We start from the raw sequence: 23,945 nt of genomic DNA on the forward strand, positions 1-23,945 counted from the left end.
GGCACCTACTTTGGATATTATGAAAGACTGCTAATGTTTTAGTCTGTCCAACTGAAAACAACTTCTCTAGCGTGTAGATTGAAAATATCTCAGTTGACCTTTCCCTGTTGATTTAGATAATGCATATGATAGAAGATTAATATCGAGGGCTAGGTATCTGCCAGGCTTTAGCCTTTTTTTACTTATTTTTATTTATTTTTATTTTTGTGAACCAGCGTTTATACTGTGATGAGTTAAGCAGTGTAGTAATCTTGAGGATTTATAGATCCATCAGATTTTAGAATAGGAAGGATTCTTACCAAAAGGCAGACCGTGGGTTTTCATTGTCATAGTATGGAGGTGCTCATTACCACTGTGGACTCCCTCGCTCCGTCTCAAGTCTGCTGAATTAAAATCTTAGGGTGTGGGGCTTGGGAATTTGTATTAAACAAGCTCTCCAGGGGAATGTCCTTTTCACTGCAGTTGAACAATGGCTGGTGTAGTTTATGGCTTTCTTTCATGGATGTGGAAAGAAGCCCAGGGAGGGGGGAAAGTGACTGCTTTTGCAGGAACCACAACTTTGTCTTCTGCACTATGAGAAGGACGATCTTTTTCTAGGGTGCCCATGACCTCATCAGTGTAGTCCCATCCCTTTCTAAGTACAGAATTGGAAGAGGTCCAAATTACCTCTCATTTTTACCCTATGCCAACACCACACATATATGACTTCAGTCTCATATTCAGCCCAGCTTGTCTGCGCGTGTGTGCACCGAGTGCGTATATGCTTATTTTGTGAAAGATACTTATCACCACTATACCTACACGTTCAGAATAATAATAATAAAAAGTTTACGGGGGCTTACAGAGGACTCAATTTTAATGAGAAGGGCTGCATGTGTGAAGTACTTACTCTCTTTTAATGGCACCCATTTTCCCCCTAGAACTTTCTTGAGCGAGTGTGAATTGTAGCCAGAATACTTCTTTCCTCTTCAGACCCTTAACTGTGATTAATATAAAAAGGCACTTGTCAAAAGGGTTTGAAATGGCAGCCTTGATATTGGAGCATGTGGCTGAAGAGATAGGTCTCCATCCACTCACTCCATTATGTTATTTAACTTACCAATTCAACAATTTGTCTTCTGCTCCCTGCTTAAGAGACGATGGCCATATAAGCTGTTGTTAACTGGATCAGCGGGGTGGGATATTATTTCCCTTAGAGCGAAACCTCAACTTTCTTGAGGATTTAGCACACGTTAGGAGAGCACCCCGGTGAAGCCGAAGCCGTTCAGAGATGCAGTGCGGGTTGTTCGGCAACTCTCCGTCTCCAAGAGGGATTACTTTGGGGTTTAACGGAAACATCCTTTTCGTGTTTATTGTATTAATGAAACTTTTTAGGATCCATGAGAGAGGGATTATGGTGTAGTGTTTAAAATAATGTAGCTTGATGAACCTTTTTTATTTGAATGGGAAACTCGTTTCTGTTGATTTGCAGCTTCAAAAAGTGAATCTTTTGGAAATTAAAGTGCATTAATTTAGTTATTCTGTATGGAAACAAAAACATAGAAAGTTAAAATTTGCATAAGTGAAGACCTTGATGATTTCAGATTATAGTGTGGTGGAGGTTAAGGAATAAGAGCCCATAGAATCTGTAAAAACAAATTCAGTCTAACCACTTAATGGCATGTGCAAGTAATTTGCCAATTAAATATTTCTAGTATCTGAAAGATCTTCAAAGTAAAGAGTGGAGGTTCTTAATCTTTCTTAATTTCATACTTGCAGAAACATAATAGAAAATTACTAAATTTTTGATCACTTTTCATTCAAAATTTTAATATATGAGCTAAGAGAAGGATGGATTTTAAGTATTTGAGGAAAATTATTGCTTTTTGAGAAATGTGTAAACTATGATACTTCCAAATCACACTGTGCCTGATTTTTTTGGTATCATTTGTAAATATTTGATTCCCAGGTAACAGTTTTCATTATAATTAAGACTTCAGATTTTGGAGCTTTACCATTTTGATGGTCACCTACTATGTTTAGAACATTGTGCTAAGCATACTTAGCTCCAGAACAACGCTCTAAGGTAGATATTTTATTCCCATTTTACAGAGAGAATTGAGTCAGAGTTAGTAATTTGCTTAATGTCACTCATTAGTAAGAGGCAGATCTGGCAGTCGCAGGTTTTTGAACAAAACAGGTTTATTGAGATAAAATTCACCTGCTTAAAGTGTATATAATTCAGTGGTTTTTAGTATATTCACAGATTTGTGCAGCCATCGCCACAATTTTAGAACATTTTCATCACCCCAAGGACATGTTCATCATCCCATACCTTAGCAGTCCTCACTCCCCCTCCCGTTTTCTCCTTGTCCCTCCAGTCCTAGGCAACCAGTAATCTATTTTCTGTCTCTGTGTATTTGCTCGTTCTGGGCATTTCACATAAATGGAATCATACAATATGTAGCCCTTACAGACAGGCTTCTTAGTATGTTCTCAGGGTTCATCCATGATCTAGCATTTAACAGTACTCTTTTCCTTTTTATTGATAAATAATATGTTGCTATGGACATACCACATTTTGTTTATCCATCCTTTAGTTAATGGATATTTGGACTTTTCCCCACTTTTTGGCTATTATGAATAATGCTACCATGAACATTTGTGTACAAATTTTTGTGTGAACATATGTTTTCATTTCTCTTGGGTATATACTTAGGGGTGGAATTGTTGGGGCATTTGGTAACTATGTTTAACTTCTTGAAGAACTGCCAAATGATTTTCCAAAGTCACTGCATGGTTTTACATCCCCACCAGCAGTGTATGAGGGTTTTGATTTATTAATATCCTCACCAATACTTGTTATTAGTGGTGATGAAGTGGTTATCTCCTTGTCGTTTTGGTTTGCATTTTCTTGATGGCTAATGATGTTGAGCACCTTGTATGTGTTTATTGGCCATTTATATGTCTTTTTTGGAGAAATATCTACTCAAATCCTTTTGCCATTTTTAAAATTGGGTAATTTGTCCTTTTATTATTGAGTTACAAGAGTTCTTTATATATTCCAGAGTTCTTTATCAGACACATGATTTGCAGAATTTTTCTACCATTTTGTAGTCTGTCTTTTCACTGTGTTGCTGGATAGTAACCTTTGGAGAACAAAAGTTTTAAATTTTGATGAAATCCAATTTATGTATTATTTTCATGTGTTCCATGTGTCATAATCTAAAAAATCATTCTTAATCTAGAGTCACAAATTTATGCCTGTGTTTTCCAGTAAGAACATCACAGTTTTAGCTCTTATACTTAGGTCTTTGCTCTATTTTGAGTGAGTTTTTGTATATGGTGTGAGGTAGGGTTCTAACGTCTTTTTTTTGCATGTTGCAGAACAATTTGTTGAAAAGACTAATTTTTCCATATTGAATTATCTTGTCATTCTTATTGAAAAGCAAGTGACCAAAAGTATGTTTATTTCTTGACTCTTAATTCTTTTCCATTTGCCTGTATGTCTGTCTTTATACTGGTATCACACAGTCTTGATTACTGTAGCTTTGTAGTAAATTTAAAATACAACTTTGGGGCGCCTGGGTGGCTCAGATGGTTGGGCGTCTGCCTTCGGCTCAGGTCATGATCCCAGGGTCCTGGGATCGAGTCCCGCATCGGGCTCTCTGCTCCTTGGGAGCCTGCTTTTCCCTCTGCCTCTCTCTGTCATGAATAAATAAATAAAATCTTAAAAAAAAAAAAATACAACTTTGTTCTTTTTCAAGATTGTTTTGGCTATCCTAGGTCCCTTAAATTTCCATTTGAATTTTAGGGTCAACTTGTCTGTTTCTGCAAAGAAGCCAGCTAGACTTTTGATAGGGATCTACTGAATCTGTAGATCACTTTGGGGAAATATTGCCATCTTAACAATATTAAGTCTTCCAGTCTATGAACATGGAATATCTTTCCATTTAGTTGTTAATTTCTGTCAACAGTGTTTTGTAGTTTTTGGAGTATAGGTTTTGCATGTCTTTTGTTAAATTTACCCTTAAGTATTTTATTTTTTTTGAGGCTATTGTAAATGGAGTTGTTTTTTTAATTTCATTTTTGGGTTGATTACTTTTGGTGTCTAGGAATGCAATTGATTTTTGTATATTGTTCTTGTATCCTTTAGCTTTGCTGGATTCATTTATTAGTTCTGATAGTTTTTTAGTGGATTACCTAGGACTTTCTTTTTTTTTTTTTTTTAAGATTTTATTTATTTATTTGAGAGAGAGAATGAGATAGAGAGAGCATGAGAGGGGGGAGGGTCAGAGGGAGAAGCAAACCCCCCGCTGAGCAGGGAGCCCCATGTGGGACTCAATCCAGGGACTCCAGGATCATGACCTGAGCCGAAGGCAGTCGCTTAACCAACTGAGCCACTCAGGCGCCCCCCCCCTAGGACTTTCTATAGACAACATCATGTTGTCTGTGACCCAGCTTTTAAAATTTACAACTTTTTCTGCTATAACCATACTCTGTAGCCTGGGAAATTTATTAACTTAGGAGAAATTACTTGACTTTTTGGGATTATGTTTAGGGAAGAAACAATTGCCACAAACAATTGCCAATAATTTTCTTTTTATAATCTTTAAAAAAGTACAGTAGATGTTAAGGCTGGAAACATTTATGGGGAAAGCAAAGTCCCACAGATAAACTCAAAGGATCCTTGAGCTTATTTGGTGAAGTCTTGCTTTAAATAATATCATCATTATTTGGTGATACTATGGGAACTGTAGGCCTTCCAAACATAGTTTGTTTGGCGCAGACTGAAATAACAATGATTATGCTTTAAGAGATAAGCGTTCTAATTTGTTTTTACTTTCAGGAGTAGTGGCTGAGCTAAGAAAAGTATGACTTTAAATACCCAAAACATATAATCAGGTGCATCATTCCTGTTCCAGTGCTAATTCAGTTTTGCTTCTTTGCCTATCTGACCTCAACCTGGGGTTAAGATTTTAAGGCCTTGTGTTTTAGACTAGGAGAGACCTCCTTCTCATTCTTTTTAAGTTGGTGATAAACCTGGCATGTGATGCTTATTTGAAAGCTATCAGCTGGTGAGTTATGAATTATAGTTACATATATAGCTCACTGAATAAGGAACCAAAAAGCCTGGAACGTTTGGGGTTTCCTCTTTCCCACCCAGGAATACAAGTTAGGTTTCGAAAGGCCAGGGAATGGTAAAGGTTTAGTGATAGGATGGCCTTCAGGTTGACTACTGGAGTCTTTTATAGAAAAGCTCATGGAATTTCCCATGGGAGCCAGAGTACAGAGCAGAAATTGGAAATTGCTTTGGTTTTTAGTTTTTGATTTTCTAGCTATAAAATAGGAAGAGTACTCTTATCTTTCATTGCCTTACAAGGCAGTCAAATCTCAAAACAATCAAATGTTAAATGAGAAAGCTCTTTGTGCCTCCTAAAAGGAGAAAAGAATATTAACCTGAGGTGATGTTACACTGTCTTCCAAAGTGAAGGGGGGAAATTCCAGGAACCATTGTGACTCTTGACTCATAGATGTTTCTGTTCATGAAGCAACAGGAAAGTGTAGAGACCAAGCATTTCAGAAAATAAATGCCCCAGAATGACGTACAGAGCAGGATGAAGTATTCATTGACTTGGGAACCTATACAGTACTTTTGGACAAAATGGGTGAGTTTTGCAGAGTGGCAAAATTTGATATTTTAATTCTTTAAAAGAGTTGATTAGTGATGAAAATGAGTAGAAATATTGGTAGTTTTCCTTTTTGGTAAGAATCCTGCTCCCCTCTGTCTCAGTCATTTGGTCTGTCCAGTTAGAGTGGCTTGGCAGTCTTACGATATTTGAGTACATAAACCTTTGTTAGGTAAATTAGGAGAGTAAAATGAATTTTGTAGAAATTGTACCAAATGGTTTAAAACAAAACGCCTCTGGGCCTCTTTCTCTGCAGTGTCCCATGAACAGGTCTTCTTCCACAGCAAGCTTTTCTTCACCATAAAGGTGGCATCAAGTCCTTGGGGTTTAAAAATAGTATTTGCTCGGGCAAGTGAGGCCAACGTCTGTAACTGCCTGGAGCAGGATCTGTCATGTCTCAGTGACCCGGGGTGGCTTTGGTCCAAAGCACGGTGATTGGGCCCTTAATTCACTTCCGAGGAAATGAACCGTTCTTCATGCTGTTGCTCTCCACCGAAAAACTCCCTCACGGGTTTATCTGGATAAATCCTTGGCAGCCTTCAGCACCCAGATCATGTTTTGTCTTCTCCAAGGAGCCTTCTTCTCTTCTGTAAGTGCCTCCCTCCGGAAGCTTCTGTTTCCTTGCCGTGAGGAACTCCTGCAGGTGAACACTTACTGTGGTACCCTGTCAGGATCTGCTGTGTAGTTGTTTCTTGTGGATTAGGCTCCGATACAGCAGCATGCCTTCTACCACCATTCTGCGTCCCACTCGGCGAGTACGGTGCGCACAGGCTTTGCTACTTCCGAGTTGTTAGCTAGCTAGCTAAGCCCTGGCGTTCTTACCCTAGCCAGTTTGTCAGAGCCCCTGAGAACGAGTAACGGGACCGCATTCTCAGGGTCACATCAGTGTAACCCGTCCAGCCCCAGGGAGCATCAGCCGCATGGGAAGTGAAGAGGAGGTCATCCACTTTTTTGCCCAATGTGGCGGCCTGTGTGTCCTCTTGTGTCTAGAAGTGGCCTGTGTTTACACATTATTGTGTTACATTCGCTGGACTGGAGACTCTTTCCTACCTCCATCATGTTATATGTTTGTCTGTTTCAGTGGGAAGTTAAAAATTAGTAAGGAGTTGGGGCGCCTGGGTGGCTCAGTCATTAAGTGTCTGCCTTCGGCTCAGGTCATGATCCCAGGGTTCTGGGATCGAGCCCCACATCGGGCTCCCTGCTCAGCGGGAGGCCTGCTTCTCCTTCTCCCATTCCGCCTGCTTGTGTTCCCTCTCTCGCTGTCTCTCTCTGTCAAATAAATAAATAAAATCTTAAAAAAAAATTAGTAAGGAGTTAATCTAACTTTTCCATAACTTTTTGGGGCAGTGTTTTTAACAATGAGGTCCTAGACCCTTGTATCAGAAACACTAGCTATGCTGGTTAAAATGCAGATCCTCAACCCCCGATAGACAGTGAGTCAGTCTAGGAGTGGAACTGAAGGCTTTAATAAGCAAGACTGATGATTCTTAAGCACTTCCCTGAAATCTTAGGAAATGATTATTGAAATAGCTTCTCAGTAAATGGAAACTGTAGTACCTCAGAGGGTTAATGCCACTGTCTTTTTTTTTTTTTTTTTTTAAAGATTTTATTTATTTATTTGACAGAGAGAGAGAGAGCGAGAGCAGGAACACAAGCAGGGGGAGTGGGAGAGGGAGAAGCAGGCTCCCTGCTGAGCAGGGAGCCCGATGTGGGACTCGATCCCAGGACCCTGGGATCATGACCTGAGCCGAAGGCAGACGCTTAACGACTGAGCCACCCAGGCGCCCAATGCCACTGTCTTTAACCTGTTGCTCTACTCTCACCCTTTCCTGACTCGTTTACATTCTGTTTAGTAGGTAGTTGCTCTAAGCCTACCGAACCAGCCATGGTGGGACAACCAGATGTGAAGAAAAGGGCCTTTTGCTCTCAAGGTGCTAGTCATCTATGTGGAAAGAAAAGATATATAATAAATACGTGCGCTCGCAGCACATACCTGCATATATATACATATTATGTAAATAAATCTTGAAAGCTGATTATTACCAATAGTACAGGTCTATAGGATTGACAGTTTGTAGAGTTATGTCTTCAGGATCACATACAGCTCTACACTTTTTTTTTTTAAGATTTTATTTATTTATTTGACAGATACACAGCCAGAGAGGTAACACAAGCAGGGGGAGTGGGAGAGGGAGAAGCAGACCCCCCACCGAGCAGGGAGCCCGATGCGGGGCTTGATCCCAGGACCCTGGGATCATGACCTGAGCCGAAGGCAGACGCTTAACGACTGAGCCACCCAGGCGCCCCAAGAGAGTGACTGGGTTTCAGTATTTCAAGCAGACTTCATAAGAGAGAAAAGATCTGTGGTATAGTTGCAGGCGGTGCTAGACTTTAGAGTTCAAAGTTCACAGTTTTGAATTCAAGTCAGAGCCTCTACTAGGCAGTAAATGTTACTTTAATTATAGGAAAACTAATTAGGTTACAGTGAGGCACATTTTAAATTCATTTACTATTTATTAATTATTTTTATTTATTTATTTATTTATTTATTTATTTATTTATTTATTTATGAATGACAGAGTGAATGAGAGACAGAGAGCATGAGAGGGAGGAGGGTCAGAGGGAGAAGCAGACTCCCCGCTGAGCAGGGAGCCCGATGCGGGACTCGATCCCGGGACTCCAGGATCATGACCTGAGCCAAAGGCAGTCGCTTAACCAACTGAGCCACCCAGGTGCCCTCATTTACTCATTCTTGAGTGACTTAAATTTATGTATGTATATTTCCAGTCTTAGACCATATAAATATTAAAATGAATAATAAGTCTCATAGCTTTATATACCAGTATTTGGTTACTACCGTCTGTTACTTTGTATGGGACACTGAAGGAGAGAGAAGTCAGGAAAAGGAAGAATGTCATTTTTGAAAGCTATGCATGATTATTATGTAAAACTTTACTCCATCTGCATGCTTGGCAGAAAAATGACTAGGACACCATTTTTGTTTACATTTTATTATGGTATGAAATTTTTACAGTGTAAAAATTGTGTTTTTTCTTTTGGTCACGTCTTTGTCATTTGAACATCATTTCCCACTAGATACTTTATTGGTCTAGATTAGAAGATTGTGGGAGCCTTCTCTGAACCTCTGTGGGGCCTGCTTCATGCAGAGGTATGGAAATTTAGAATGGAAAGAAGCTACGGATTTTCTAGGGCATTATCTGTTTCACCACTGAGGACTGATGCATAGAGCCGTTAGAATAGTACTTGGCACATGGCTAATGCCTCAGAAAGGTTAGTCCTGATTAGTAGTAGCATTTGAAGCCAAGCCATTGGAATTTTGGTTCAGGAATTTCTTAGATGTTTTAGAGCTGTAAAGAAACTTGTTTTTCCTGCTTAATTTATTTCATCGAGGACAACCATCACCCTCACTCTCTGGGGATCTTTCCTTTTTTGTTTTTTTCTTTTAAATCTCAATTCTTGTTTCACTTCCTTTTTCCCCTCTCTCTCTCTCTCTCTCTCTTCCTAAAAGACAGAATAAATTCAAGGAAATTGAGAGTTGTACTTTAAAACTTTTTTGTTATTGTCCTCTTCAGGGCCAGCCTGAGATTTTCTGCCACCTTTTATAAAATTTATGCCCAGCATAGTTCTGATTTTTACTGCCTTCTCTGCAGATAAACGCCCATCCTTCTGCTGATGGCAGCACTGGCCTGTTTCTTCATGGCCAAACTTAAAAACTTTCTGGAAATGTTAAAGACATGTAATAAAAACTTGTGGATGAAATGGGGTAGAAGTAGGAAATTTGGGGGAAACAGTGGAAACCTGTGCCAAAGTTTTTGGCTCCTTTTGGAGAACTAAAGGACTAACTTCTTTTTTCTTTTTTAATGGGTGCAAGGGGAGGGGGAATCCCCAAGGTATCAGGCACAGTTTGCTCATAAAAATGAGCAGGTTTGGTAGATATATTTAAGGAAGTGAAGGCCAGGACAAAATTTCATTAATATAATAATTTGTGTCCCTCTGCCCTCCAAACACATTTTTGTTGGGAGGGGGGAGACTTGTAAATAGAAACGTGAAGCTTTAGAAAAGTCAGGTTTTTCCTATTGTTGTTTTCTTTGTCAGTTTTCTTACTGATATATTTGTGGAAGAGGCTCAAAAGAGGTGAAGGATCATTACTAGTACATTCGGTGCCCATCTAAAATGGGATTCTGTGGACGATGTGCTGTATCAAGTTGAAGAAATTGGGCTGTGGGCTCTACTTCCCCATCACCTTTGTCTTTAAACGCCTTTCTCTCAGGACTGGTGGAACTTTTTAAAGCTCAAATGGTCTTAGTGCTGTTGAGTATGTGCTTCAAGATATTTCTGGCTGATTTCTAAATCCTCAGTAACTTTTTTTAAAAACTGAAGTGTATTTAGCATACAGTGTAGTATTAGTTTCAGGAGTACAACATAATGATTTAACAATTCTATATATATATATATATATATATACAGTGCTCACCATGATAAAGTAGTCGCCATCTGTCACCATCATTTGTTTCTTGAATTCCACATAGTGAAGTCACATGGTATTTGTCTTTCTCTGCCTGACTTATGTCACTTGAAGATGACACAAACAAATGGAAAAATATTCCATGCACATGGATTGGGAGAACCAATATTATTAAAGAGTCGAGAACTTTTTAATAACTTGAGAAAGGACTATATTTAAGACTTGTATAGTGCTGTGTGTGTTTCTATATGTACATATGTCCCCTGTGTTTAGAAAATAATACTTGTTGAAACAAAACATGTGAGATGATGATATTAGAATTAGATGATCATTTTGGTTTGGTTTCCTACTGCCTTCTAGGCGTGCGTGCATGCATGCGTGTATCTGTGTGTGACTTCTTGATTTTTTTCTTCTCTTTATTGGTGGGACTATTAATTTTGGTTTCTTGACTGATTGCATGAAGATTCCAACTTTTATTTTTGCCATGGTTTTATAACCTGTGTGGTTTTAAAGTTGAATTATTTTTTATAAGGAGAAAGTAGCAATATCCTTTTAGTAACTTACTATATAAGGATAAATCTAATTTGTTTTTATCTTTCTTTTCTCTTTTCAGAGGACGTTAAGCAAGTTTTTGGACAGACCACAATTCATCAACGTATTCCATTTAACTGGGATTCAGAATTTGTGCAACTACATTTTGGAAAAGAAAGAAAAAGACACCTGACATATGCAGAATTCACTCAGTTTTTACTGGTGGGTCCAGCTCTTAAAGAGTAAATAAGTAAAACTGGGATCCTGATTTACCTCAAAATTGCTAACCTAGACACACCATCCTATTTGAAAGTATTTCTTCATTAGTATGTAAACAAGATATGATTAAATGGGTTCCTACAGACTGTGTAGAATCCCTTCCTGTGGAAAAGGAATATGCATTGAGGCCCCAGGAAATCAAGTGATTTGCTGAAAAGTCACATAAGTCGGGGAAGGGGCAGGATTGGAACTTGAATTCTTGGCTTATGACTAGTTCCACTACTATACACCAATATTTTGTTTTTCTTTGAGAAATGGACAGACATGTCCTCATCAGCATCTAACTGTAGAATTATTTCACTGGAGGCCTTTTATAGACAAAGGCACTGGGTCTGCAACTTGACTGCAGATTGAAATCACTTGGGGAGCTTTAAAAACAACTGGTATTTGGGTCCCCCACCTCTAGAGATTAGATTTGACTGGGGAGGTGGGCAGCGAGAACCTGGGCATTGGGATAGTGAAAGCTTCCCAGGTGCTTATGATGTGCAGCCAAGTTTGAGAATCACTGTTCAGAGAGTATCTGCTGTCCATACCCAGGGTGAAACTCAGGGTTGTTTACATTTCTGGGGTACACCTTCCTTGGCCTTGTCCCTCCTGCCTTTCTCTCATCACCACCCGCATCCCATTGTGGTCCCATCATTAGACCACTGATGATGCCAGTGGACAAGTAGTAACAAAACATGATTGCACTTTAGTTGTCCTCCTGAGGTGTAATTCTTAGAATGTTTTAATTCCAATATTAACATTTAGTCACTAAAGGTCAATATCTGTATGGTAGGTAGGCTGTATGATTCTTTCTTTTGGACTTTGATGCATTTGTTTTGTTTCTCTAACATTTAATTTTATTTATATTTTATTAAATGTAAATTAAAAAGACTCACTGAAGGCCATTATTTTGCTGTGTTTAAATTCTGGGTCTTGAGGGAAAATTTGCCAGGGAAATGACCTTCTTTCCTTTGTCACTAGAAATGTCTTTGGGGGTATCCTGCTGCCCCTGTTTATTTCATGTGCCTAAGACTTTGCCAGAGCCTTCTGAGGTGTGGTGGCAAGGTGTAGTGTCAGGGTGGATGTTCAGGGCTCAAGAATGCATGCCCACAAACACACACACGCACGCACACACGCACACACGCGAGTAGGCTGTGTCATGTGCTCATTCAGTCAGCATTTTGTGGGATCCACTCTCAGGCACGAGCATATGTACTAGGTTGACTTTAATAGGTACTTCTGTTTTTGACTTTTAGTGGTTTTGTTATGATATATAAAATTTGTCATGCTATTTATTTAGTTTGCTATTATTTTCCCGGTCTTCGGAAACTTAAAGCAAGATGTTTTAAACATACCTTTGTATTTTTTTTAAATGTTAATGTCTATGAATCCCCTTTTTCCGTTCTATGTAAACACAAACCGACTTAAATAACTCAGGTGTAGAATGGAATGTGAGTTGTTGGATTTTTGCTGTTGTTTACACAAGACATTGGCGCGCATAGGAGGTGGTATTCATTTTGATGAGGAATAATTACAATAATGCTATTGAGACAAATGCCTCAAATTGACTTTATGGAACACGACCTAATTAACTTTTAGCCTTAATGGGACGTTAGCAGTAGTAGGGATGATCACGTTTCCCTTTTAAGCAGGTATCAATTAGGCTGAATTGAGTCAGCTGTAAGCCACTCAGAGCGGCTTCTAGGCCTTCTTCAAGATATGGAGAAACCAGAGTCAGATTAAATGACTCAGGGATTACTGATTGTTTCCAGCTGCAACTTGTAGGGCAGTCGCTTACATTTACTTTCTGTGAATGTCAGTGAAATGCCAGTTTTGATGTCCACCGTTGGATTACTTCCCCCACCCCCCATTCACATGTTTTGTTGGCTTCCTTTGAACTCTTTTCTGAATGCAGGTTTAGCTTCAGACCCCTACTCCGAATGCTTGGTTGGCTTCCTTTGGGCTCTTTTCTGTAGGCAGGAACTCCTTAAAGATAGAAGAAAGCTTAATCTCCTATATTTTGGGCTCTTGCTTTGTCGAGCACACACCCGCCTTTCTGCCCTAGGGCAGGGCTCAGAAGTAGGCAGGAGCTCCCCGGCTGGTGCCAAGCTTGTGAAAGCAAGTGCTTGGCCGCTCACACCATGAAAGGCCTGTCCCCGGGCATGCTGCTACCTGGCACCTGACAAGGAAGAGGAGCGGCCATCGGGACAGCTGAGAAGTGTTTGTGTTTTCAGGGAGCCTTAGTGGTATGTAGAGAAAACACTGCTCTGTCCTACAGACGGTCCTAGAAGGGAGTTCGGGCTGCTTCCAGCCAACTGAAGTGTCCCATTTGTGAGTTACCTATGCTGGTCTACGTACAGCTGCTTGTGACCGGTGAGCAGAGCCATTCTCTGGCAAGGTCAGATTTCTGTTTTCTTCCCATATGAGTGTTTTACTCTTATCTGAGCACGTGCGAGTTTGTTATAAGCCACCACGTGGCTGTGAGGACTTGACATGTTCCCTGTCTGGCCAAGCTGCCCGCTCGCTGGGCTGGTGCCAGTCATGGGCGCTGCTTGAATGCTCTGCTGGTGTGTTGTTTTCTGTGCTTTGGTTTTAACTTCATAAAGTGGTGAATCAATTTGATATTCTTTGAGCTAAGCATGCCTGACTTACAATTTCCCTGTAAATGATAGTGTTGAAGCAAGAAGCAGGGATACAAAGCCTCCTTCCCAGAGTCTTGTTCCTAGTTGATAGAGAAGAATTTCAGAAGCAAGTGGGACTGCAGTCCTGTTACCCCATCAATGATACTGTTGAATTTACTGCTCCTGTGTTTTGTCTCCAGGTCTGTCGTCCTCTCTTAACTACATGAGGAGTGTGTATGTGTGAATGGGAGTAGTTTGATATGAGGGTATGTAGGTGTATTTTAAAATATTGTGAATATTTCCGCATACATCTATTCTTTTTTTTTTTTTTAAAGATTTTATTTATTTATTTGAGAGAGAGAATGAGATAGAGAGCATGAGAGGGGGGAGGGTCAGAGAGAGAGGCAGACTCCCTGCTGTGCAGGGAGCCCGACGTGGGACTCGATCCCGGGACTCCAGGATCATGACCTGAGCCGAAGGCAGTCGCTTAACCAACTGAGCCACCCAGGCGCCCACATACATCTATTCTTGATTTCAATTTTATGGTTGCTAGTTGAAAATGGGTTTTAATATACTGAATTTTTTAGAAAACAATTTGGAGAAATACTCTTCTTCTATACCTGATGGAACTCCTGTTCATAAATGGCATCAACTTAAACTTTCTACCCTGTGCAGAGTATTTCTTGTGCTGTGATTATGACTCGCTTGAGACAAACCACCCAGTTGAGCAAATGTTTGCAGAACATGCAGGGTTTGTCCAGAGGCCTTGTGCAAAGGGCCAAGAGGTACAGAGATAACAACTTCTTAGATCCTTACAATGCACAGATCTAGGGGTTGTTGCTGTGTTTATCCATCCGATAGCTCAGAAGGAACAGCTGCAAGCAAGTGTGTACACCCCACAAGGCTGCTCTCTTGTAGCAAAAACCCTCAGGAGTTTGTAGCACAGACCCTATGGCAGCTGTAGAGCTGAAACCAACATTCCAAGTGTGGTCAGGGCAGCCATCGAAAGGACAAACTTAAAGGACCAGAGACCAGCGTAAGTACATCTAGTTAACTACCCCATTTTGCAGATGAGCAACTGAGGCCTTTCGCTTTAGGCCTCTTAGCAGTATCTCATTTGTGAGTTTGATTTGCATTTTCCGAATGTCTAATGATGCCAAGCATCTTTTCATGTGCTTAGTGGTCATTTGTATATCTTCTTTGGGAGATCATTTTTAGTTGGTTATTGGGTGGACATCATAGGCAAATGTGAGCACAGAGTGAGACCTCTTAAACTTTTCTGCTAAATTATTCTGTTGGTACTAAGATTCACTCTTGAAAATAGAAGTAATAATAGTAACAATCTTTATAATTTATGAAGTGCTTTTAAATATTCTGTTTCTGATAATAGCATCCCAATACTGTGAGAGGTAATTATCATTACCCCCTATTGTATGCAAAAGAATAAACGGACTCTAGGTAAAAGTTTGCATTTACCGGTAATTTTCTGGGGAAAATGCTCATGGCTTTCATTGGGTTCCCAAAGGAGTACCCCAAACGAGTACACAGAAACTATTAGAGCTTAGTAGCTTCTTCCATAAGATCACAGACTTGTGAGGGATTAAAAATATTATGCTGTTGCCATTTTATTACATTATCTCCAGGGCCAAGGCTATAAAAAACTAGTTTCTGTTCCTGGAAGGGGCTGTGCTTCTGAATGGTGTACAGTCATGCCTTGCTGGACATTGAGCATTCCTGACCCCCATCCATTAATTGCCAAATATAACAAAAGAGGCCCTTAGTAGGGGTATGTGTTTCAGTCATTTTCAGTTACCTTTTTTTTTTTTAAGATTTATTTCTTTATTTTAGAGAGAGGGAGAGAGCGAGAGCACAAGTGGGAGGGACAGAGGGTGAGAGAGGGAATCTCCAGCAGACTCTGCACTGAGTGCAGAGCCCCACACAGGGCTCGATCCCATGACCCTGAGATCATGACCTGAGCCAAAACCAAGAGTCCAGTGCTCAACCGACTGAGCCAACCAGGCACCCCTGTCATTTTCAGGTAATGACATTTTCAGGTGTCATTTTGATGATCTTTTATAATCATAGGTATATATTTCACATATTATTAATAATTTTAAAATAATCTACACATAGATTCTAGTTGCTCCAGATTCAGAATAGAAAAGTCTAGGATGGCTACCAAATGCAATATATGTGTTAACTAGAAATCTGTTTTCAGTTACCTCTCACATAGCATTTTCCAGCTTAGAAAGTGCTTTTACTCGTATTTGTCCTTGTGATCATCTTAGATGTTAAGCATTTGCCATTGTTTCTGTATGAAAGATGAGCACACAGAGGCTTAGTTTTCTGGAGTTGTTCAGGGTGAGATAGGTGGAACTGAAGCTGATTTTAATTTTCATAAGTCTCTGGCAATGTTTTTCAGATTTTGGGTAAAATTTTTCTGAAGTGATTATTTTAAAAGACAGAATCCTGGCCTCTCTGCCCCTCAAGGGTCTGTTTCAGTAGGTCTGGACAGGGCCTAAGAAACTGCCTTTCAAACAAGAATCCTGAATTGTGATATTCCAGATGGTCCAAGGGCCACACATTGAGAAACACTGGTCTAGACTACAAAAACCCTGACTGTTTAAAAAGCACAGAATCGGGTTTTCAGGTTTTCATCCCAGTGTTGATGAGAAGCTTAGACAGGCAAACATGATCAGATTTGTGTTCCAGAAAGATCGTCCTGGCTGTTGTGTGGAAAATCCAATGGAGTGGGATCTCATTGAGGTCAGGGAAGACTGGTTGGTCACTTTCTAATTCCAGAGAGAAACAACAGTGGCCTTGGTTGGATGGTAAAGGTGATGAGCCAAAGCAGGTGGATTCAAGAGAAGGTGAGGGATAGGCCTGATCAGGCTTAGTGATTTAATAGGATGGAGACAGTTAAGGATAAGGTAAAACTCCCAGTTCACACCTTTTTTTAGGTGAGTTTCAGGCTCGGGCAAGTGGAAGGGTGGTGATGGGCTACTGAAATGGGGCGCACAGAGGAGGCGGTTTTCCCGAGGGGCTGCAGAGCAGTGCTTTGCTTGTAATCGCTCTTCACTTGTGTGCTGCTGGGCTATTTCCACCTCTTCTCTTCAGTTCCTTGGAGGTCAGACGGTACTATAGGAGCCCCACTACGGGCCCACAGACTTGGGCATTTCCAAGGAATTCTGTTCCTCATTTTACGGAGCCAGGAAATTTCTTCTGTTTCCAAGGGCCTTCCTCCTCTTGCTCGAAAAGAAATCATCAAGAAATGAGCAATGCTCTGAATTCATGAAGAGGCCGGAGTTTAAGTTTGGGTTGCTTTAATTTCCCAAGAAATAGGATTGCTGACTTGGGAGGGAATGGGGCTGAAAATCCTCTCTAAATGTCTTCTCCTCAAATAGAATTTAAGAATGAAGTTACCTAACCCAACAGAGAGCCCTGAACCCAAAGGTGTGGGTGTTTTACTGTAACTTTATTCAGGTCCCCCTTTTGTCAGAAGAGGATGAGTCACTGTAGATAGAGTTGGGAGTTGCTCCTGGGAATCAGAGCTGTCTTGTGTCCTAGACTGGACACACACACTGGCAAGGATCTCGAGTTCCGTGACCGTCCTGTTGGATGCCAGAGCATATTCATGCTAATAACGGCAACCAAACAACTTGGGTTATTTTTGTGAAGTGAAATTGACCCATTTTGGCTTGTGGGTCAGCATGGTGTACAGATCCGGGCTAGTCTTTTCAGTGTAAAATGGACGTTTTGGTTATTTAGTTTCTGAGCCCTAGAGAGTAGAACTCTGGAAGCTACTGTTTCCAGGCGCTGGTGGTTGTCGCCTGTCACTCTTCCGGCCAGAGATCGGCTGCTCCTGGCCAGCTGTGGTCGACCCTTTAGAGTCACCATCACTTAACAGCGCTGTACTCGTCATGCCATCCTGGTAAAGGCAAAGCTTTCAACACAAAAAAGAAATTGTACCCCCCCCCTCCAAACAGAAGGAAACGTAGCCTTCAGCCATGGCAACATCAAATTCTCAAGCTTTGGAATTGATAGAACACGTCAGGTGTGAACAAAAAACAATCACTTGTCGTCGAACTCACTGAAGCCATAGTCGTTTAAACAGGTTAGTAGACAATAACAAGGTCCTTGTTTAGGATCGAATAACCCAAGCCATTTGTATCTCTCTTTTGTCCCTCACCTTGCCATCTGTATTAGTTAAAATACCTAGACCATGGATCTTTAGTAGCCAGAGACCATGATTATACTTCCATTTTTAACATGTGAGTGCTTTTTATGTTGATCTTTAAGTTGGACCAGATGGAGTCTGAGTACAGCTTCGGTAGTGTTTCATAAATACAGCCCCAACTTGATATTCCAAAATGAAACGAGGGAAAGTAGCTAATGTTGTTTGCCCTCAGCTCTTCTAGGAGATTAGATTGTATTTTGTGTTCAGCTGGAAGCCATTGCTAGTTTGGTGGTGGGTGACTGCAGATGTGGTCCTATCCCGGTCACTTGGAGAATTAGATGCAGGACGCATTGCGTTCACGTTGCACTTTCCACTCTCTGGGCAGAGGAAATGAGAATTCATCATGCTGTTGCGTCCGTGGTGTTTGTCTGCTTGCTGTTTTGCTGAGCAGCCTGGTGTGCAGGCTTTTACAGTAACATCCTGGTAAAAATGAGCACTCCATACAACATCTCCCCAGCTGCTACCCACTGTGAAGTTTAACGTTAAATCAGAAGAGTAAGGAAATCGAGATGGAAGAGCTCTGTACTTGGTTTCTGCCGAGGTGTTGCTGTGTGTGCAGGGCCACATGCAATGCTCTGCTAAGGACTTTTTCAATTAAAGGCCCCACCCAGTGAATTGGGGATGAAATTTCACCCTGAACTCTGGAAGTCTGACCGCATGGGTGGAATATGGGGGACACAGAAAAATGTCACGAATGGGAACTACTTATCTCTCTCCCTATTCCTTTGCTAAGTTCTGTTTTTAACTCTGTTTAGTAATATGTGGATCTTTATTTTAACTAGATTTTTTTCCCCTCCGAATTAGCACAGGATTGTGAAAATGAAGCGGATACTTGTGTGTTGAATACAGGTTCTGAAACTCAATGTAATACAGAATTTATTTAAAGGAGGGCTAAATGTGATACCATATTTTTAAAGCAAATCTTTATACAGTTTCTTCCTTGTTTTCTTAAATAATTACCTGCATTTTCCCCAGAATTCTTTTGAGTCATATCCTTATTGATAACGCCCTCCTTTTATTAAAGTTTTAGTTAATTTTTTTTTTAATTTCATAACTGTACAAAACACAAAACATGCAAACTAGCCAGGGGTCTTTTTTGGTGTTCTTGGCTTTATAATATAAATCATCTGGATCTGCTGCTTGTTTTGAAGGTCTGTTGGTCTATTTTGTTTTGTTTTGTTTTTTGTTCTGATAAATTGTCCTCAGGCTGAAGCACAAACTTGCATGTCTGAATAGAGGTGGAGAGAATTTTTGCATTCAAAATATACCCACTTGAAAATTGGACATTATTAAGGAAATGACAGGCCTGGAACTATTAGAAGCATGAATGTTAGACCTGAAATGGTGTAACCCCCCCCATATGTTTATTTCTGTACAGCTAGCAATTTTGAAGAGTTTGATTTTTTTCTTTCCCTCCAGCAATCTGAATGGGTTTGCTGAAGTAGTTGGAAACGGCTGCAGTAAAAGCCTATTCCATTAATCATCATGCAGCAGAATAGCAGGAACAGAAAACCGTTCGCTGGCAAATAAGAAAGAGAAATTGGGCCTCCTTTCATGTGCTTGAGCAGAACTGTCTTCGAGATAGCCCTGGGGCTCCTTGCTCTGTGACCTTGTGGCCTCGGGTGGAGGTTGGCCCTTTCTCCTTAGTCTTTGCCGTCCCTGTCAGCAGCACTTAGCAAGCGCCCCGTCGCCTGGCACTGGTGAGAGCTGAGCTCCCTTGGCAGGGCTGTGCCATCTTCCCAGCTCTCTGGGTTTCCCACCAGGTCCCAGGCCCTCTGTTGTATTTCCATACTCACTTTTTTAAGATATCAGTTGCATTCTTTGGTCACTTGGCTGCTCTTTTGATGTACTGTGGGCCGATCTCCTCTATTTCTACAAGTGTTATTTTTTTCTTCGGGTTTTTGCTAGGCGTCCCCCGAAAAGGAACAGACAGTCCATGTAGGTTAAGATTGCAACTCCAGAGCCGGACCGCTCAGGTGCATGTCCAGGTTCATCCTCAGCATCATGTGACCCTGAGCTGCTCTTTACTTCATTTTCCCAACTACTAAATGGAGGTGACGGAGGGCCCACCTCTTAAGTCCGTTGGGAGGATTCATAGAGATGAAACAGGGAAAACACAATAGTCGCTGCAGCGTAACATACACTTAGTAACAGTTAAATGGTAGCTTTTGGTTTTCTCCCCCACTGAAATCCTGCTATCTCCCTTTCCCACATTTACATTTCTGTCTGTACCTCTAGCTTTCTTTTGTTTATAGCTCAACTTCTGTTTTATAACTTAAGCCCATCTCGCCCCAAGTTTCTCATCGGCAACTGTCTCGTCTCTTTCCCCTTAGGTGTTCTCCTTCATGGTAGATGCTTCTATCTCTCTCATCATCCAAGGGGAGGATTCTTTGAGATCTATCTTGCTCCATTTTATGTATTAAGTCGTCACCAAAGCTTTTCTTAAAATCTCTTTTCCAGTTATCTGTTAACAATCCTCTTACGATTTTACCCAAGGCAGCATCAGCTAGTGGTTAAAAATCCCAGTTTTACAATCAGACAATAACTCAGAATAGATCCCAGTTCTGCCACTTCCTGGCTGTGTGACTTTGGACTAGTTAGTTAACCTCCCAGAGCTCCAGGTACCTCTCTGGAAGATAAAGATAATAATTACTTGACAGAATTATTGTGAGGCTTTCATGAAGTACCATGTTTTAAGTTCTTGGCCTGGCCTCTGGCCTGTAATTAAGTGCTTGGGTGTTCAGCCGTTACTGTGTTCTCTACCCAATCTGGTCTTCATCTCTCTGTTTCTGTGGCTGGTTCAGAATGACTCAGCAGAGCCACTGTTCCTTATGAGGTGATTTTTTAAAGACTCAAAGAACCTAACACTGAAAGGGTCTTTAGAGGATTTTAAACCATTCACCTCAACAAAAATCAAAGTTCCCACTTAGTAAGTGCCTGTCATGCATGACGTCTCGTTTTTACAACCCTCCACGGTCGATGTTGCAGGGGCTGTAAGATATATACTCCCCTAATCCTCCTAGGAGTGTCATGATTGATATTTGAGCTCTGCTCATTCCTGTTCCAAACTTCAGATGTTTGTCATCATAACAGATTGCTTCCATAACTCCCTGTATTAAAATAAAGAGGTTCCTTGACATATGTTCCTTAGCCTGTTGTTGCTCAGATATTGCCAGTGACTAGGAACCTGCTACTTTGCGGTGTAGCCTGATTCATTGCTGAAGAGTTGTATAGGTTAAAGACTTTGGTGTTTTATGCTAAAACCTGATCCCTATATTTTTTTCTCCATTTTTTTTTTTTTTTTAAAGAGATATAGAGGACCAGTCTAACTTCTTTTTTGTCCCTGGTAGTCCTTTAACCTTTAAATATTTGAATGTAACTCTTGCTTCTCCCATTGTTTTCTGCTCCTCTGCTCATTTTGGAAACGATCACTATTTTTTTTTTTTTTTTAAGATTTTATTTATTTATTTGACAGAGAGATAGAAGAGCACAAGCAGAGGGAATGGCAGAGGGAGAAGGAGAAGCAGGCTCTGCACTGAGCAGGGAGCCCGATGTGGGACTCGATCCCAGGACCCCGGGATCATGACCTGAGCCGAAGGCAGACGCCCAACCATCTGAGCCACCCAGGCGCCCCATGAAACGATCACTATTTTACTTAAGCCCTACATCGTGCATCTCCAAGCTCTCTGTCCCACTTTTATCCCCTTGGGTTCAGATCTAGAAACCATCAGGGTCTAGGCTCTATGGGTATGCATTAGGTTTTCCTTAAACAGCTTTGGAGGTGCCAGTGAAGAGCTTTGATTTTCAGTCACTCTGCCATCAATAGCGAGCCTGAATATCTATTTCAAAAGTCATTCATTCTCAACTTAAGTATTTACTTATTTATTTTTTAAAGATTTATTTATTTATTTGAGAGAGAGAGAGACAGGGAGAGCACAAGCAGGGAGAGAGGCAGAGGGAGAAGGAGAAGCAGGCTTCCCGCTGAGCAGGGAGCCCAATGTGGGGCTCGATCCCAGGACCTGGAGATCATGACCTGAGCCGAAGGCAGATGCTTAACGACTGAGCCACCCAGGCACCCCTCAACTTAAGTATTTATAGAGTATCTATGTGTTGGCTCCCTAAGGCCTCCTTATTTGTCTTTCTCTACTCAGTCTCTTGGGGTTGTAAGTGAGCAAGGCCAGAAGACCTTTAGATATGGTTCCTCTTCTCCGTGGTCTCCACTCTTGCTGGGAGAACAGTCCTAGCCCTTGGAGCACATAAAAGACATCTTCCTTAAGGAAAAAGTCTCAAATTTTACTGTTTTCTCATGAAAACAGACAACAAAAAATCTAGAGCATTAAGAATAATTTAAAAGCACACTTGAGGGTGCCTGGGTGGCTCAGTCGTTAAGCGTCTGCCTTCGGCTCAGGTCATGATCCCAGGGTCCTGGGATCGAGTCCCACATCGGGCTCCCTGCTCTGCGGGAAGCCTGCTCTCCCTCTCCCACTCCCGCTGCTTGTGTTCCTGCTCTCGCTATCTCTGTCTCTGTCAAATAAATAAATAAAATCTTTAAAAAAAAAAAAAAGCACACTTGAATTTTTGTCTTTTCATAGTTATTAAGATTCCTAAGTGTCAGATATATTTTGTCATCAGATTCCTGACGGTCGCATGACCCAGGCTCCCCAGGTGCTGTGCTGAAGTGTTAGGGGCATCCTCAGGGGGCAGAACTGCCTGGGTTTGCATTCCAGCTTCGCTGCTTCCTGTGAGACTTCGTTTCCTCAACTGCCACAATAAAGTTAATAATAGTGCCCAGCTCATGGGGTTGCTGTGAGCAGGAAGTGAGTTTAAACTGTAAAATGCTTTAGAACAGTATCTGGTGCATAATATATGTTCACTAAATGCTGTTAACATGGTTGTTGTGTTGGTTAAGGTAATAGCTTTATTTCTTCACCCAGAAGACTAAATAGTCATGACATAAACAGTTGTTCTTCACAAGGCAACCCACTTCTTCAGCAAACTGCCTTTAGTTTGAGGAAACACTTAACTAAATGTTTTCACTCTATCCTACTATTTAGAGAATGATGTTCAGTTAGCTTCTTGTTTTTCATGGAATTTATGGTGTCCCCAGTCTTTCAGAGCTGTTGGAAATGTATTCTAAAGTTGTTCATCATTAGAGTTAAAAGTGCTTTCATGTTCTGCGATCGAGGGATCCCCACTAGTAAATGTTGGATCCTGAAGTGTAGGCACAGAAATGGTTAGTGACACCATCCCTATTACAGATGCATCCCCTGCTCTGCCGTGTGAGCACCCACCCCCACTTTGATGTCTGTTTCCCAATTTGAAATTCCGAACAGGTTGGTCTTCGTGTTCTGAGGACATGAGGGGGCCAGGAATTCTGAGGAAATGGGGTGGCCAGGGTGGGTGATGCCTTTTCTGGTATCCTGGTCTGTGGATCCCTAAGACTCTAGTTGAGTTATAAACTGTGGGGGCGGGAGGTGGGGTGGGGATGATAACTAAGTGAACACACCTACTGTTGTTGAGAGTAATCTTGCCTTACAATAGCTTTAGCAGTGGGTCTGGTAATTCGAAGGAGACTGTGTTCATTTACTTTCAACTGAATACATACTGTGGTCATTTTTCACTACAGGGTGTTTAACAGTTGGTTTCTTCCTCTTAAATTGGAGGCACTTATACAGAGAACACCTTCTCGTTCAGTAGAGTGTGATTTGTTCATTCAATTGGTTTTATAGAATACCTGTCACTGAAGATGATGTCTGTGGTTTATTGAGTACCTAGTATATCTAAGGCATTCTGCCTACACCAGTGGAGGGATGAATAGGACATAGTCTCCTTTCCCTGGCGAGGTAGGGGAAAGACAGGAATAGAAACAACTGCTTCAAGTAAGATGGAAATCTTACGGATTGAGGTGCAAGCAGGGAGCCACATGATCACATCAGTTCTTTTCAGCTAAGAGACCTACTTACATTTACTTAAGTGGTGGCATTTGAGATAAGCCTGGAGGAAAGTGGTAGGATTTCAGGAACTACAGAAAGAAGCTGCAGTCTACACCAGGCGGAGGGAGGAATGCAGACAAAGGTCGGGGTGTGTGGAAGGTCTGGAAGGACTGAGCATGGGGTGCTGGAGACCAGGCTGAGAGT

At 41.1% G+C, this 23,945-nt stretch overlaps 1 protein-coding gene across 5 annotated transcripts in view; it reads left to right on the forward strand.

The window, feature by feature from the left end:
• Window positions 1–23,945, forward strand: part of SLC25A13 (solute carrier family 25 member 13) — a 180,527-nt gene that overhangs the window by 77,705 nt on the left and 78,877 nt on the right. For all 5 annotated transcript variants that reach the window (XM_064575248.1, XM_064575246.1, XM_064575244.1 and 2 more), the window contains one exon: window positions 10,769–10,908. In XM_064575248.1, the coding sequence (XP_064431318.1) occupies window positions 10,769–10,908 (140 nt within the window). The remainder of the gene's footprint in view (window positions 1–10,768; window positions 10,909–23,945) is intronic.

This window comes from Mirounga angustirostris, unplaced genomic scaffold (assembly GCF_029215605.1).
Source record: "Mirounga angustirostris isolate CCGP_5_RB_7025 unplaced genomic scaffold, mMirAng1.0.hap1 SCAF_12, whole genome shotgun sequence".
In the NCBI taxonomy this organism is placed as follows: Eukaryota; Metazoa; Chordata; class Mammalia; order Carnivora; family Phocidae; genus Mirounga; species Mirounga angustirostris.